At 35.3% G+C, this 17810-nt stretch overlaps 1 protein-coding gene across 4 annotated transcripts in view; it reads left to right on the plus strand.

Annotated features, from left to right (window-relative positions):
* Sarm (sterile alpha and armadillo motif) overlaps positions 1-17810 on the plus strand; it is a 134457-nt gene that overhangs the window by 88172 nt on the left and 28475 nt on the right. The window contains exons 1-2 of one of the 4 annotated variants that reach the window (XM_074087743.1): positions 8484-8981; positions 15364-15420. The exons of 1 other annotated variant lie outside the window; for it this stretch is intronic. In XM_074087743.1, coding sequence (XP_073943844.1) covers positions 8901-8981; positions 15364-15420 — 138 coding nt within the window. In that variant the 5' untranslated portion in view covers positions 8484-8900. Of the gene's footprint in view, positions 1-8483; positions 8982-15363; positions 15421-17810 lie in introns of those variants that run through there. 2 more of the 4 variants (XM_074087741.1, XM_074087744.1) reach the window with 2 other exon arrangements.

The raw sequence follows: 17810 nt of genomic DNA on the forward strand, positions 1-17810 counted from the left end.
AACCAAACTAGTCCTAAGTCTTTGACTTGACTTGCTTGATCGATCATTCCTGTACGTTACAACCAAAACGCGAATGAATTCACCAATTCCAATAAATACCTACAATTCATTCTTTTCTCATTCTCCATACCAACTCCCCCCCCCCCCTCCCAGGGCCATCAGCCACAATCTTAATACCCTTTTATATTAAAAATTAGTCAACATCGTATAAATTTTCTCAACAATATTGCAAAGTTTTACAGAATCTGATATTAACGCTTTGTTCCCACGCGTACAAGGGCCTACGGGCTGTATCGCATTTCCTTTATACTTATTATATTTTGCATGCGTATAAAAGCGCTTATAAAGCAATATGATATTGTACGGTTTTCTATTATAACGTGTCTAAATTAATAATAAGTTTATTTATAGTATTATAAGATAGGTACCTGTACCTTTTTATTCGCCTCATTTTCAGATCATATCATCGTCATATCAACCGCAGGAAGTCCACTATTGGACATAGGCCACCAGTTTAAATAAAAATAAAAACCGGCAAAGAGCGTGTCGTACACGCCCAGGATAGGGTTCCGTAGCCATTACGAAAAAATCAAATAATATTTTTCTAAGGATTTCGTATTGTGTACTGAAATCTTCCAAGTTTAGGTAGGTATATTTTATACCTTAGGCTGCTATTTACTCTTAAACTACTAATAATTCTCAAGCAATCTTAGCCGCTATAATTTTCCTTGTAAATTTGATATATTTACTACCATTCTGATTTTTTTTAAATTTTTCCACCCAACAGGTTAGATTTTAGAGGGGAGGGGGGACGCTTGATTTCAATGAAAATTTACACTTCAAAGTTGAAACGCAAACAGATCACTGAATAGAAAAATTGTCTGAGTAACCCCCCAATGGTTTTAAAAGACCTGTCCAACGATACCCCACAATATAGGGTTAGTCGAGAAAAACAAATCACCCCCACTTTACGTCTTTGGGAGGTACCCTAAAAAATTTTTTTCCCTTTTTCTTGTTGTACCATATTGCCGGCGTGACTGATATGTATATTCATGTCAAATTACAGCTTTCTAGTACTAACGGTCTCTGAGCTTACCCGCGGGCAGACAGACGGACATACATGGCGAAACTATAAGGGTTCCTAGTTGACTGCGGAACCCTAAAAATATATTTTTCGTTGAATAAATAAAAAATAAAAAGTTTCTCCTATTCATCATCATCGTCATCATGTCAGCCGTAGGCCACATAGACATAGGCATTGGTCTAGGCTTCCCCCATAGACCTCCGCATCGGTTGGAATCGCGGCCTGCATCCACCGTGAACCCGCGGCTTTAACCAGATCATCCGTCCATCTCGTTGGTGGTCGTCCTACGCTGCGCTTACCTGCCGATCCACGGTCTTCATTCAAGAACTTGTTGACGATTGACGAGATTTTGTTTGTATTATAAATGTTTTTTTTGTCCATGGCTTTACATGTTAGTTATACGATTCTCGTTTAAATTCACAAGAATGACAATATGTTGAAACTTAAGTACTAACTAACTAAGTACTGATTTATTTCAATAAAATTTCATTGTAAATAATTTACGCATACTTACTTAATGTGTGCTAACACTGAACGTGATTTGTTTCAAAAACAAACATCACACGTGTTTAAAAAAAATTAGAACCATATGTTACCATTAATCAAGAAAAGATAATACCTACAAATCGTTTCATTTTCAAAAATGAACACCCCTGTTGTCCTCTCGATAATTGTGACATGTTATAAAAAAAATACTACTACTTCTACTATCACTTCCGGAACATAATCACAGCGATATATAATGTTAAACTTACTTGAAAAGATGACGTGTTCGAGGTAATAATTTTAGGAATGTACCTATCAGTTGCCGTAGGACGTCCATTGTTAGATATAGGCCTCCCCCATAGACCTGCAGTAGACGTCTTAGGACTGATATAATGATGATGATGTCCTATCAGTTGTAATGAGGAAAGCGAATAATGAGAAACAATTTTCCTCTAGCATACTAGTGCTTCACATAAGAAAAGTTCTCAGAAAACAATAAAATAAAACTTTACTTGGCACCTGTCCACGTAAGATAGTGCAAGTATCAAAATTAGCTCGAAGCTACGTGAGACATTTTCTTGACACTCAAAGGGCTCATTTCCATCAGATAGTAATCTAAATTACTACGGCCTTTATCAAAAGATTAACGTAGATAATATTAATTATGCAAATTATATACAGACCTATTGTTTACTTACTGGTTACTGCTAGATGGTTTTGTTTCCGTGTTGGGTTTGTATCTTTATTCGTAGTTGATTTACGAAAACCTTGTGATTTGCATAGGTAACGAACCGTCTGTAAAATTAAGAGGTAGCCCTTGTCACTACAAAACTTAAGCTTTAATTACTTGCCTTATTACAATCCATACTACTTATCTGTTAAGTATATCTATAATATATAAAGTTCTCGTCTCACAGTGTTTGTGACCAACTCCTCCGAAACGGCTTGACCGATTTTTATGATTTTTTTTGTGTATATTCGGTGGGTCTGAGAATAAGACGTAAACTATTTTTTATACTTCTACGCGGACGGAGTCGCGTGCAACAGCTAATATCTCTATATTTATTCTCTGTATTCTAGGCTTTGCCCGTGACTTCCCTCGCTTATACAATGGCGTACTGACATAATGTAAAGTAATGACATATGACAGTTGAATTGAAAATCTGGGATCTTACTAAATTCCCACGAATACTCCCAAAAATTACATTGTGGGTCGTTTACATTTACATTAAAAATACATCTACTGTTTGCAAACGAAGTTAACACGTCACGTCACGTGTCACGTCATCTTGAGAGCTGAGTTACCTACGTCACCGTTCTTGGACAGTACCTCTATTCTTGTTGAAACTTAAAATATTATCCCACGGAACGCATTACTGGGATATCAAGTATCTTATGTCTCAAATAGTCCCAATGCAGATTTTTGTCTATCTGAACACCAAGTTTCATGTAAATCTTTCAGCTGTTATTGCGTGATTGACTAACAAACATCCAAACATCTTCACAAACTTTCACATTTATAATATTAGTACTACATAAAGATAAAGATGCGCTTAATAAAGTAATTTAAGACACTACAACTCATACTAAGCAAATAACAGAATCTGTTGACTTGGGCCAAATGCACCTGAATCCTTTGTAGCTTTAAACAACGCAGTCACGTTCTAGCTCGAAAATTGCAATAATGCATCTTAATCGAGATACACAGTGCTAATGTTTGAAAAAAGTTGCAGTTACTTTCAAAATATCTAAGTCTTACGGCCTTTGGGAACCTGTTTATGTTCACTAGAACTCTGAATACGTGCATTTTAAAGCCAACGTGTGTACTTTGCAAAACTACTGCACTTGCATTTTCATATTGGTGTCAAAAGCGTCTGTACAGGCGAAACCGTATTGCCAGTCGTTGACCGAACAGATTAGCTACGTTATAGCTCCTTCATTATGCATTTTCGGTAAAATATATGCAGAAATAAACTAAAATAAAAATCTAATGTAACATTTTGGTGAATGAACTTGTTTCAATGTTAGCAGGCGTACGTAAACTTTAATCTGTGCTACTTTTTATTGCATAACAACGAACAAAGTGCAGAATAAAATTGCGTCGGCTACATTGATGTCTGCTGAATTAGGATTTTAAATAAACAAACACTTTTCTTGTTACTTTGAGTAAATTAAGCGAATATTCAGTCGTTGAGAATATGTAGCGCGTAAGACTTGTGCAAAACAATTGAACATTATTTGTTTCTTGTGAATCATGAAGTTGAAGAAAACAGTGACTTGTTGCATCCGAGGGAATTCCTTTTTCATCAGGTATTCTACGAAAGTAATGCCGCAGGTAATAATATACATATTTTGTGATCAGATTGACTTCAGTGGTTCTTTTACGCGTAATAAGTATTCAAATTATTATTAAAACTGTTATATCCGTACACAGAACTATATCCGTCTTTCCTGTGGAAGTATTTCAAATTATGAATTTACAGACATTTGAATTTTATGACATGTATCTACCAACGCGGCAACGATCTGTCCAACTTCTAGTCCATACTTTGTTTCCTATTATTTGTATGACCGTAATACCGTAATACATAGAAATGAGTTAGAGCCAATTGTCTTGCGGTTATTAACCCGCGCCCGTGGATAGAGCCAAAAAAATATTGTTTTTATTTATTTCATACATGTACCTTTTTCCTTCGAGGCTAGGTTCTTGAAAGCTAAGGGTACATAAGCCTTAAACATTTTGAACTATCCGTGTAGATCAGAGGTTCCCAAACTTATTTCGTCTGACGCCTACTTTGAAAATCAGATATTTTGTAGTGCCCCCCATATTTTTTTTACCTCAATAACATATTAGTCTCGCCTAATGAACATTCATTGTTCATACAAAGGTGAAGACTTTTTCAGGGCTTCTAACCGCCCCCCTCCAGGCCCCCAGTGCCCACAAGGGGGCGTTATCGCCTACTTTATTTTTATTTTAAGTTAGTTTTTAGATAAGGTCCTCACTGAAAATCAGCGCCACGGTTCGCCGTGGCATTATGCTGAGTGGGGACCTATTTAGCGTCATGTATGTCTTTATTTGTTCATAAAACAAATTTTATGGCGTTAAATAAATGTATTTTCTTTCTTTCTTTCTTTGGGAAAGACTGGTGTAGATGTAAAACATAATTTTCCGTGATGATTTGAACAGTTAGTAATGTTGTAACAGTTAGTCAATGGGTTTTAATATGTGAATCATGAGTGCGGGTGTGACTGTGAAACGCATGATATAACGCGGATCACGTAGACCACAAAACGTAAGTTGTAAACCGAAGCAAGATGTATCATAGAGATAGAGAGTACAGTCAAAGAAACCGAATCGCGTGCCAGGGTGGAACCTTTGTGCTACTGATGTCATATTGACATTCCATACACATGTGCCAAAAAATCAGCGAAATTGATCAGGTATTAACAGATCCCACCCTCGACGGTATCTTGTATAGATAGTGAATTCCCTGAGAGATGATAAACAATACAAAATCAGGTGTTATTAACTCACTACATTAAAAATGCGGTCCGCTAATTATTTTTACGGATAAGAAGATTTTAAGCAATCAGTAATCGTATAAAACAGAAAACAACACACAAACGCCCAAAGATCACACTAGAAGCTCAATGAAATGGCAATATGGTCGCTGCGTCCGCTCGCTCGCCCAGGTCGGGAGTTTGACAGAACTGAATGCCCCTTACCACGATACTCAGTTCGGACAATGACAAGGGACGCCTGTCATTCAGTTTGCGATAGTTAAGCAACAGAAACTACTCCGAGACATTATCGCAATGATTACCTACCTATCAATACCCGGTGCACGCACAGACTTTACTTTGAGAATTTTTATCCTGGCATTTTCCGCATTTAATTTAAAATTAATAATGATGAAGCAATAATGCTGAAAAATGGAAAGACGGTCTTGTTTTTTTTAAAAAAATTCATTTGCAATGTTCGTATGTATGTAGGTACCTAACATCCAAATAAATCAATTGTTCTGTAAGTACATCTTCTTAGCGTGTATTTTTCCTTGACTCGAAACTTTCTTCTAGTTAGACACCACAAATTATATCGAACCTATTATAATAATATTATTATATCGAACTTGAAATACTGGTATCACATTTGGCTTCCAACACATGTTCTTTAATGAAGTATTTTTAATCTTACACAATAGTTAGCTTAGAGAATCACGTTCCACATTCCTAAATTCACGTTATACGTATACATATCATTCTAATTAACTATGTATTTTTAAAACAGAGAATACCTAACTCCAAGGCTCACTGTTCCGACTCGTTTTAGCCCGTGCGGCAAACACCAGCTAATTAAATATCAATAAATTAAACTAAAAGGACCATTTGCGTCATTAATTGAAACAGGCGTTAAGTCATTGTATATGAATGGGCTAACTCAGGTAAACGTCATGGTTGTTTGTTTGTCTGCCCTGTTTTAAACATGTGACATACTTGTCAATTGGAGGTGATATCGGGTAAATAAGTACCTACTGATTAAAAAAAATATTAAAGAAACTAAGCAAAGAAATTCTAACTACTTTTTGTAGCCTTGACTTATATGTTCATGCAAACCACATGTGCGCACCAAATTTCAAGAGAATCCGATCACTAGTAATGGCTAGTAATGGGTTAAATTCGACTTGAAAGATATGACCGTCGCAGAGTGATCTTAAAGTGTTATACGAGATTGTCGGTAAATTATACGCTGCTCAAAAACGCCAAAGAAACAAAAGCGTGCGAGAATTTTATCCCTAACTTAGGTTGTATTCAGACAAAAATAAGAGCAATGAAGATTAGCCCTATGAATGTGATTGAAACTTGCGACACTTTTGATGCGTGTATGTAGAAAAAAGGCTTTCTGAGACCAAGTCTCCGATAAAGGTAACTTGTTTAACACATGACGATGACTAGGTCCCGACTCCCGTCGGGCGCCACTGCTGGCGACACGACTGTCACTTGTTTCTATTTCCAACCGGCGCCAATGAATGAAGTGAGAAAGCATCAAATAAACGAAATAAAGTTGCCCTTTGAACGCATTATTTGTGATTCAGCGAAAGTCGAAACCGAACTTTATCTCGATTTCTGAAATTAGATGACAGCCCCCCTGATTTATTTCGCTTTGGCACGTTTGAATTTAAGTCAGAAGGGTAAATGCGAAATCACCGTTTAAAATTAATCAGAATTTGGCTTATCTTTTCGGTGAAATACGGTTAAGTATGTCATCGTTCTTCCGATATAGGTACTAATATTTTCGGAAGTGCATGACTTAATAGTCATATCCGTAGCTAATAAATTGTCAGAGTGCCTATACATAGACGGTTTACCGAAAATAACCTATTTAATACATTGTAAATATAAACTATTTTTTTTTTCTTTCCAACGATGTTTTTTAAAACATAAATATTTTGCGTAGCTACAATTTAGCAATACGACGTGTGAAAGACATCAACTTGTTACGTCCTTTATTGTAATAAAGGTTGACCCTACTAAGCATGAACGCTTATATGTAGTAATTTGTTTGGAATTCAGCAAGAATAGAAATTTGAAAAGCGAAGGGTTCCGTACCGACAAGTTAAGGCAATGTACAGTCATTAAAAAGATTGACAGAAAAAGTTATAGTATTTCCGGCCCCTTGGAATTTTGCATTAGCTCTTATTGTAAGCTGGTCGACTGTCACGAATGACATTTAATTTTGTGAGCTTAGAAGGCTCTACTAACAATCAACATTCGCAGGGGTAGTCCAATGCCAAGTTTCATAAAGAACCATCGATTTATCTTCGACAATGACGATCTTCCATATAAAGTTTCATCTATTTCACAGGAAGTGATCTCTTATCACGTACCCAAATGGTTTCATAAAGAACCAACGATTTATCTTCTGCAATGACGATCTTCCATAAACTTTCATTCCCTATTTATCACACGAAGGTGCGAACAAATATTTATTCATCTCTTTCATGTTGGCAAGTTTAATAAAGATTCATCGATTTATCTTCGATAATACGTCTATTTCATCCCCTCACAGGTCGAATTTTAACTCAAACAAATATAGACTTATTTCTTATTAAGTGAATGCAAGATTCATAGTTTAATCTTTACTTCCAATATAAATCATATTTTAAAATAAAAGGTAGTGTCTATTCTATCTCTTAATTTCATCAAAAAGCGGTTTTACAGAGTTACTTTCGCATTTATAATATTAGTATGGATGATATATTTAGTCTTTATTTTATAGTTTGTTTATCTTATAAGTCATTTGACCCACATTCAGTAATCGAATGGGCTGCAACTTTCAGTTTGGTACACGTGTAGAGCTCCGATGAAAATGTTTTAATTTATAATTAAGGGACAAGTAAAAAAATATATTCGTTATTATTTTAATATTTAACATAATTTTGATAAACATAAATCTATGATGTTTATTTAATACCTTATAAATATTCTTTGATAAATCGTCAGCAATAACGATTTAATCAGACATTTGCTCGCGTTAGTGATAATCTGAGTTCGTTCAATGTCAAGACCAAGATCCGTTTGACTTTATTCCTCTTTGTTGACTAAAAAACGTTAAGTCGCTTTGTTTCTCGTTTCTTGTCCTAATGAGTTCAATGGTTTTGTTTGCCTACTCCGATCCTCAACCAAAAATGTGCTTGTCAAAGAACTCTACAGACGTAGAGCAAGTTAACGTCTGTGATATGCATTGCTTATATTATAGTTATGTAATTCAGACGAGGCGCGTGTGCTCCGTATATCGCCATCGCAATTCTCTTATCCGGACACTTACAAGTGTGATAGAGACAACAAGCGGAGGGGAGACTCCGTGGATTTCATATAAGCAACTGTTGAACGCTATGAAAACTCAGTCAGGAAAGAAACGAGCGCGGAGCGTTGTTGCGTAGTGCGCTTTAACGACCGCGGCGAGGATAAAATGTGACAGCGATTTTGTATGAGTGCAAATAAATGTTGATTATAATAATTGAACATTGTGGACTTCAGAATAATAAGTATACGTAGGTGCGTGTATGGTTTAACTGCTTCAACGCAGTTGTGACGTGGAAGCGGCGCGAGCAAGGATTAAAAGTTTATTGTGACGAAAAACAAGCTGTACAAAAAATTGGCGATCTCGATAGGCAGCCGACGATCTTCTTTGTACAATCGCACCTACCAACACTCTTACTGTAGAACACGTGATCGTCGAAATTTCTAGTTCTTGAACAGAGTAAACACACGTATTGTTAATTTAACTCGTGTCTGCTCATATAGGATTAAGTGTGTTCTACGTCAAATTATGGTTTTTACTGAAGTTGATAACATGGCGTCGTATTCCACGTACAGTACGGGAAAACCGAAGATTTTCTATCCAAAGAAGGTAAGACCACTCACACACACGATATACATTAACACCTCTCATATAGTACCTTGAACTCGTAACAAATTCATTGAAAGAAAGACAGGTATAATTTATTTTATCAACATAAAGAACTACTTAATTAAAAAAATAAATTATTCTAAGTACGCCCGTATGCATTTAAATATTTAACTTACAGGAACCATTTGGGTAAATAATGTTTTACCTCATCTCATCACTGTCACACGGCACTGAGCCATTGCTAACAAAATACAGGTTTCTCAACTCTGTATTTAATACAACACAGACGAGAAAAGAGTGAAAAAACCCACTGATTAGCCGTTAAGTCTCACTCACCAGCTCCGGAAATACTTGATAAGTAGACATACTCGTAAATAGAACATTTCTGCTAGTAGGTATATATTTATTATCTAGAAGTTTTATTTGCATGATTTGGTTTCAACTTTGATAATGTCCCACATCTCAGAATCGAAAGAAGCATAAACAACTACCTACTTGCAAGTAAAACAAAAATTTAAGACATGATGCTTACATAAAAATACGTTTCTCATTAAGCACGCTACCGCTTTGGTCGCATTGAGATTAAAGTTGAAAACAAGTGCCTTCAATGATACGACAATGTCTATAGTAATTTATTAAATATCAAGACGCCTTAAAGAGTAAATATGTGACTTGTTCAAGTACCTTAAAATTCGTATCTATCATGGAATACCTATATATCTTATCGAATACACGTGATGAGGGTCACGGATAATGCTTAAGTAGCAGACATTCCTCCCATTGGACAGTATATACAAAATAGGTACTACAAATTTTAAACACCTTGGTATCTACGCAGTTAGAGCAGAAAAACACAGTTTCCTAAGTTTAAATATGCAGCTGTAATATTGTCCAACTGATTAATTTATTAATAATATTGTATCGGTATTTTATTTATTGCTAGCTAACTCTGGTCCGAAAACTACCTAAATCTAGAATAGTGTAACTAACTGAAGTGTTCTTATAAGTGAAGATTTCTAAAGTTAACTTCCTTGTTATTATTAGTATTAGTACCTGGGCGACCGAGCTTTGCTCGGGCTAAAACTCGTTAATAAGCGTTTTCCCAGATAAGACCACGCTATAGATCGATTTGTCATCCCCGAAAACCCCTACTAGCCGTTTCTGAGATATATATAGAAGAATTGCTCGTTTAAAGGTATTAGATAGATAAGTAACGCATAGGATAGAGAAAACATTAAGTAAATTGAAGAGTTACTTGCACAATAGCTTTAATCTGTCTCTAATTTAGATGATCGTTACATTGACTTACCAACGACATTGGAACACAAATTAAATGTACCTTAATTAATCTAAACCATTTTGAAGATGTAAATATTTATACAGCTAAGGTTAAAAGGTGTAGCCGTGTCCGCATCACATGTCAAAGCGACAGACAATTCTAAACTCTGTTGCCATAAAAACAAGAAGTTCAATCACTTCTTAAAATTATTCCTTTGATAGCGCCGCGGTGCTGATAACAAGCGTCTGCGGAGTCATGGCGGTTCATGTCTACTTTATGTTGTACATTAGCTTCTGCACTCGCCATTTAAGGCACATCATAGCAATTAATTGCCTCTTAAATAGGTCATGGTTGCTAACAACTAGCTGATAGGAATCAAAGGACGTTAACTTAAAAACGTGCCTTGTTGACATTAGCGATTAACATAAAAGCATTAATATACACACACACACACACACACACACACACACACACACAAACATCACGCCTATTCCCGTATTCCCAAATGGGGTAGGCAGAGCACACGAAACGTTACCGCTTCGGAGCCACTTTTAGCAGTTTTAGGTTTTTTGTTTGACAAAAACGGTACAATAGTGACAGGTTGCTAGCCTGTCGCCTACGGTATACCTTAACCTATATCCTCAGTCGCCTCTTACGACATCCACGGAAGAAATGGAGAATGTGTGTGGTAATTTTAGCCCGACACCAATATCAGATTCTTGATTAAATGTGTTACCTACTATTTTGTCAAACAAACAACAATACATGTTGACATACCTATCAAGATATCGATCAAGAACATAATGTCAAATCAAGACAAATTGATAATTACCTCTCCTCCGTTATCCCTGTGACTCATGTTTAAAGCATGCGAGTACCGACCATACTTTACCTTTAACCGGGTGTTCCTCGGAATGAGGGTCCGGTGCATTCCTGCGTCGAGTGGACAATGTAGGGAACGTCGACAAGCCCAGGAATGCGGCTGGGAGAGCCCGCGGGCATCTTCCTGCTCCCACAACAACGAGTTTAAAAAATGCATTTATGTCAGGCTTCTCTAGCCTGCAATATTTTTCAGAACGCGTTTCGCTTTGTTCTTTATCATTATTACACAATGCGTTTTGCATCTGGAATTCAGAGAATTTATTGCTAGCTTCTTGTCTTCGCTTGCTATGCCGTAAATCGTTCTCGCGAATACTCTGTTTGATAAGAAATACTCATGCTGACAATCAACGTACAGACGCTAGATAAAATGGAAAGAAAAGTTGTTTTATCTGATTTCGTGTCAAATATCTGCATCAAGAAAACTATATCGTATTTATTACTCGTCATGATGGCGAAGATTTTACTCCAGGGCTTGTTATTGCGACTCAAATATCCAATGAAGCGAGTATCAAATTACTTTCAAGACAGGAAGACGGTCCGATTTGATCGCATTTACTGTGATTGTATTCATCAAGTGGACTTTCCTCAGAGGAAGCCCGGTGGGCGCCAAAAATAGCGTTTCCGTTGGTTGGAGCTCGCTCTCTAAGTAGGAAGTCAACTACTGGCCCCTTCCGCCCGCCTACAGCCGTCTCGACGCTTATCGAGTTTACAATGCACTTATGAGCTGCATTTTGCCCACACGTTGTCTTATAATCGTAATGTGAATTAAATTACAGGCGAGTTGAAAACATTGCGCGGCGAGCGCGCCAATTGGGCCGTCCATTCAGAATGATAAGCGGCGATGCCGGCGATTAGCGGCTTGATACGTTTTTGATAGTTTGAATAATGAATGAATCCTTGTAATTGTGGAGTCTGAATCTTATTATCTTTACAAACTACGTTACCAAACAGCAAGATGATCTTGCAAAGATGTTTGGTGTTTTGAAATTCTTTAGTCGCAGTTTTTTTGCTAATTCCGAAAAAAGACAAAATCAATCAACTTCATCCGACGCAGATCTTTTGTGTATTTCTTGGAACCCGCGCAGGCTAAACAACGGTTTAATTCAATGATACCAAATACGGTTTGCGGCCTACGCACTTTTACTGGCCGCATCCATATGCGTTCAAACTGTTATCCGATTTCGCGAAGTCAATTCGTCATGCGCCTGAGTTTAAAAGTGCCGAGAATTTCCTTAATTTTTTTTCCTTCACAATTAAGTGCTTAATTAATCTTAATTGTTTCTTTATGCGTATATTCCACACTTTATAAAAACTATGAGCATTTAATTTTATATAAACGATTAGTCTAACCAATCAACCAACCACTCTTGGTAAAATGTAATGATTTAAAATAAAATGTGTATTAAGGGGTACTTTGCAAAAATTGAAAACTTACATTTCTTTTGTTACACTGTTGGCACTTTAAAACAACAGAACAAAATGGTCGCTCAGTAAAAGAATGCAATACTTAAACTATATATTGATGACAAAGTTAAACCAATATCTGCAGATACATAATTTTCTTTTCAGGACAATATTCAAACAATCGCTTAGTAAAATCGCTGCTTTAGTTGTTTGTTTGTTTGTTTATACTCTTTATTGTACAAAAAGGAAATACTTACAAAAATTTTACAAAAAAAGTGCTAAGTACAAAGGCGGACTTATCCCTGAAGGGATTTCTGCCAGTCAACCATTGAGTGGAGAGAAGAGCAATCAAAAAAAATTAGGATCGACAAATAGAGCAAAACATTTGAATAAATATATATGCTTATGTAAACCTTAAGTACCTAAATATATACAAGATATAAAACATTTATATATCTATAACTAAATATACAATAAATAAATACACATATTATGAGTACTAGGGCCCGGAATTTTGCGTGCGGCTATTGACAGATTGTAGGGAGAGAGCACCGCTTTTTATCGATGTTATAGACAAATCAATAGTTTTTTTTTTAATTTATATTGTTACTTTAATACAAAATTGTAAATAAATTGTTGCATGGAGTATTATTATAAACTACTTTGTATTGGCTATGGTAAGAAGTCAAGGAATACAAAATAATATTTTCTCTTTTATTTTATCAAAGGGTAGGTAAACAAGCTATCTAAGGTTGTGGTCTCAGAGGGATATTTGCCCAAGTTAAAAAATATAAAGGTATTCATACCTAATTAGAGTGACTTAGATAAAGCAATTTAAAGGTATTTTTTTTTATCAATGACCGCTGATAAAAGTATCTACCTACGTATCATCGGAAAGTTTAAGGTTTTATTTAATAAAAACATAAATAAATAAAAAAACTTGATTTGTCGATAAAATGGATAAAAAGCGGTGCTCTCTCCCTATAATCTGTCAATAGCCGCACGCAAAATTCCAGGCCCTACATATTACATACAATACATAAATAACCCAAGTATACCTAAAGGATAATTACTTACTAAATAGTCAAGGAACTAGTGTGAGCCACATCTTCTTCAAAGTCTCCCGTTCTCAAGTTGTATAATGACAACTCAAAAAAAAATTTTTTTTTCAGGAGTCATGCAAAAGAAAAAAAAACATTTGTGACACTTCACTATCCAAATAAGAAAGCGAAATTTTTATTCGGTGACTAAAAATAATTACAAAGCTTTTAAAGAAGAAACAATTGCAATTGTGCTTTTAATAAAAGCAACGGTTCAATTTTAGTAGATCTCTGTGTTGTAGTAAATATAAAAAATGCGGCTATAAAAATCGATAATATAGTCAAATTAATAGTAAATATAAAGACGTCTCGTCTCATCAAAGCAATAACTTAAAGTCGTTAACGAAAATAAACAGGAATTTTGTCCAGCGATATTGTTGAACAGTTTAAAATACTATAAATTAAAATTATGTATGAGCAGCCAATCAAAATGCTCATGAATTTTTAAGTTTTGAAATTTTCTGGGTAATCGAATGTTTATCGCTATTAATATTGACAGGTAAACACTACGATTCAATGACTCACATTTATTGTGATGACTCATACGCGACCCATGGGAAGAGTTAATTTTTACCTTTCAGAGCATGTTACCAGCGAGGTTTAGACTTTTTATTTTCGTAAACTAGTTACGAGTATATGTTGCAGAAGTAGCCTAAATATATCAAGATTCTTCGATAAAATCTTAATAGGGAATTTTTCCTCATATTTTTTTTGTTCATAAATTTTGATTACTAACATCGGAACTCATAACAGACAGAGTTCATATTTTTTTTACTCATAATGTCATTACTAAGAATACATCTCAACTCATAATGTTGTTTTTCAGAAAATTTACCTTCATAACAGACAAATATCATAATTTTCTTATTAATAATGGCATTAATAAGAAAACATTTGAACTCATAATATTGTTTTTCATAACGGTAAATACCTATTCAAAATAAGATATACTTATAACTATCGTTAATTATTTATATTATATTGCTGTGCCCTAGCAGGGTTCATGTTCTTGGAATTGTTAATTAATGTAAGACCTTATGTACAACATGAAATGCAATAAATGAATTATGAATTATATTAGTATTCGTTGAAAAATTATGTACTCTGTGGTTGAAAAATATGTTCGGTCCTGGCGCTTCGCCGACCGCTGCCGCGGCACGCTCGCTTCGCTCGCTAGGCTCGCGCGCTGCAGGGTCACAGTTCTACCTAACAATCATCCTCGCTTCGCTCGTCGTACCTAACGGAGTCCTTCTTTAAATACATGTTTTCGCACCATCGAAAATTTTCCAAGTCCCTGCGCGTCAATAATGCGGGTAAATAACACTTATGATTAAGAAATATATGAAAACATATATTAGTATAAACAAAGTTATGAATATTGGCGTTATGAATTAGAATGATTATAGGAGTTTCAATCGTTAGTATAAGAAAATATATGAAAACCAATATTAGTATGAACAAGGTGTATGATTAGTGATATATTATGAATTCTGATGATTATGTTGCGATCGTTAGTATTAAAAAAAAAAATGAAGAGTGATCGTTATGATGTAAAATGATATGAGAAACATTTTCGGACTTCCGATAATAGGACTTAAAAAGTTATGTGAAAAAATGCATACCCATAAAATCTTGGTTTAATTGACTTGACACTTAACAATATAACGATAAAATAGGAGTTTAGTGGCAAACCGATAATGTTCTTTTATTATTTCAGGTACGTTCAGAAGAATCGTTGCTTGCTCCAGAAAAGTCTTCTAAAATTGCACGATGGGTACGTAGAGTTTGCAATAGTAGGTGGTGGATAGTGCTTAATACTAAACAAGGGGGTGATTTTTGAGGTAATCGCTGTAGATTATTTTTATCCTCTTGCACCTCATTTCGGAAGCCTTTGAGAGGCTGGGGTCAAATGAGGATATAGTACGCCAATTTTATTGCATGGTTAAACGTAAAGTTTAAGACGTAATTTTGCACTAGAAAATTGTATTTTTGGTTCTACTTATGTATACAATTCTTGAGAAACTCCATGGACATCAAGAAAAGCTCATATACTTGGTATTTATTTAAATACCCTTCTCAATACTCACCCCCCGCCTGGGATAAACATCTAGGTAAAGTAATCCTCTAGTCTAGTGTCCAATGAAATTAATGATATAGCTTTGATACCTGAACCTTCTGTACCTACATTTAAGGTGCACTTAATGGTTTTAGCATGACACATTATGAATGCATTGTGAACTAGCGTTGACATTCACAATGCATAATAAACTTAATTAATCAAAATAATTTGCACGTGCATGTGGATTGCGTACTTAACTAATGCATGTTATTACTAAAAGGTTGTAGCAAAGTTACTATTGCCCATACTATACTGGCTATTAGCTCGGATGTAGAGCTAGGCTAGTGCTGATTATAATTAGTCTTTTTTGGAGTCGTGCCCAAAATAATTTATCATATTTTAGAAAAAAACAATCTTAGCAGTTGCTGCGAATTCCTGACAAAAAGAGGCATCACAGAATTCACAGAGTTGAATACCATGTTGTTTTGGCGCTCCGCTAAGACAGAAAGAGAGAGAGAGAGAGAGAGAGAGACTGACACAGATGACATACCTACATACATGACACACATACATGGCACACAGACTTTGTCTTAAAATTATAAATCGCAAGTAGACAGCACGCCCATACCGTGTCAGAAGCATTGTTTGAAAAATTAGGTCAGATATTGAGTCATTTTATTTAGATTATTAGGTATACATCAAGTTTATGGAGTAACATAGCTGTCTCGCAAAGCCGCGTGCGCCGTGTGTACACAATGTTGTGTAGGTATGTCTTCGTCACTGCGTAAACACACAGCACAACGCCTTATGGCACAAAACAACATGAAGTTTTGTATCTGACTTATTTATATACGATAACATTAAAATCGTAATTGATTTTATAGTCATGTGTTATGAAACGCTATATAACATTTAGTAGCCAGAAGGAAGTGTACCGGAACCTTCTTTTAAATCTGAAAGTAATAAAAATAGCTGATTTGTTCCATTCAGAAAGGTAGTAGTAGTTAGCAACTAGTTTTCACACTAAAACGTTCAGTTCACTAACATTAAAATAAGAACAACATTTGGTACCAATTGTTGTTTTCAATAACGAAGTTTTACTTTTAAGAATATTTTGTTTTAAATTGCATTTATGTGTGATATTATTTGTGTGACTTTTAGAGTTTTTTATTTTAATTTTGAGGACTTATAGTCGATGATAATGTTGCTGTTTTTAGTTTTTAAACACTTACACTCTTAACGCTTCGAAGTGTTCCTGTTTTCTTGCATTTGGACTTGTTAAGAACACGTACGACTTTTCATCATAAAATAAATATCATGGGACACTTGACACCAATTGACCTAGTCTCATACTAAGCAAAACTTGTACTATGAATACTAGGCAACGGATAAACATACTTATATAGATAAATACATACTTAAATACATATTAAACACCCAAGACCCGAGAACAAACATTCGTATTATTCATACAAATATCTGCCCCGGCCGGGAATCGAACCCGGGACCTCAAGCTTCGTAGTCAGGTTCTCTAACCACTTGGCCATCCGGTCGTCTAACTGAAGAATGATATAAAGAAAATGAACGATTCAATTATTTCATAAATAGTAATTCATACATTTTATGTCGATTTTTAAAACATTTACACCATCATAATCAAAATGTACCATCAGCCAAATAAATGGTCTACCAATTTTTAAACAAGTTCCTATCAAATTAATATGTCGCTAAAGCCGAACTTTCAAGTTGACAGACACGTCTTTTGCAAACGATTATCAACTCTAGGGTGGTAGACCACATATTTGGCTGATGGTACGTACAATGAGAATGCTAAACTCTTGTTATTCTTCCTCTAACAAATTCTGAAACGGTGTGTTATGCAAATATTCGGGTTTTCCTCTACAATTCGCATCGTTATTACTGTAAGTATATATCCATTTCCAAGAACCGAATCGGATTTACAAGCATATGCGCAAAACGTTCAAGGTCTACAGGCTGAAGTTAAACACAGCTCATTTTCGCGATAGGCACTTCGTTTCGACTATTAAATCCACTACTACCTACCTACTTAAGAAATTGGTTCTCGCAAACCTTGCAAACGTTTT

Source organism: Choristoneura fumiferana, chromosome 5 (assembly GCF_025370935.1).
Source record: "Choristoneura fumiferana chromosome 5, NRCan_CFum_1, whole genome shotgun sequence".
Taxonomy (NCBI): Eukaryota; Metazoa; Arthropoda; class Insecta; order Lepidoptera; family Tortricidae; genus Choristoneura; species Choristoneura fumiferana.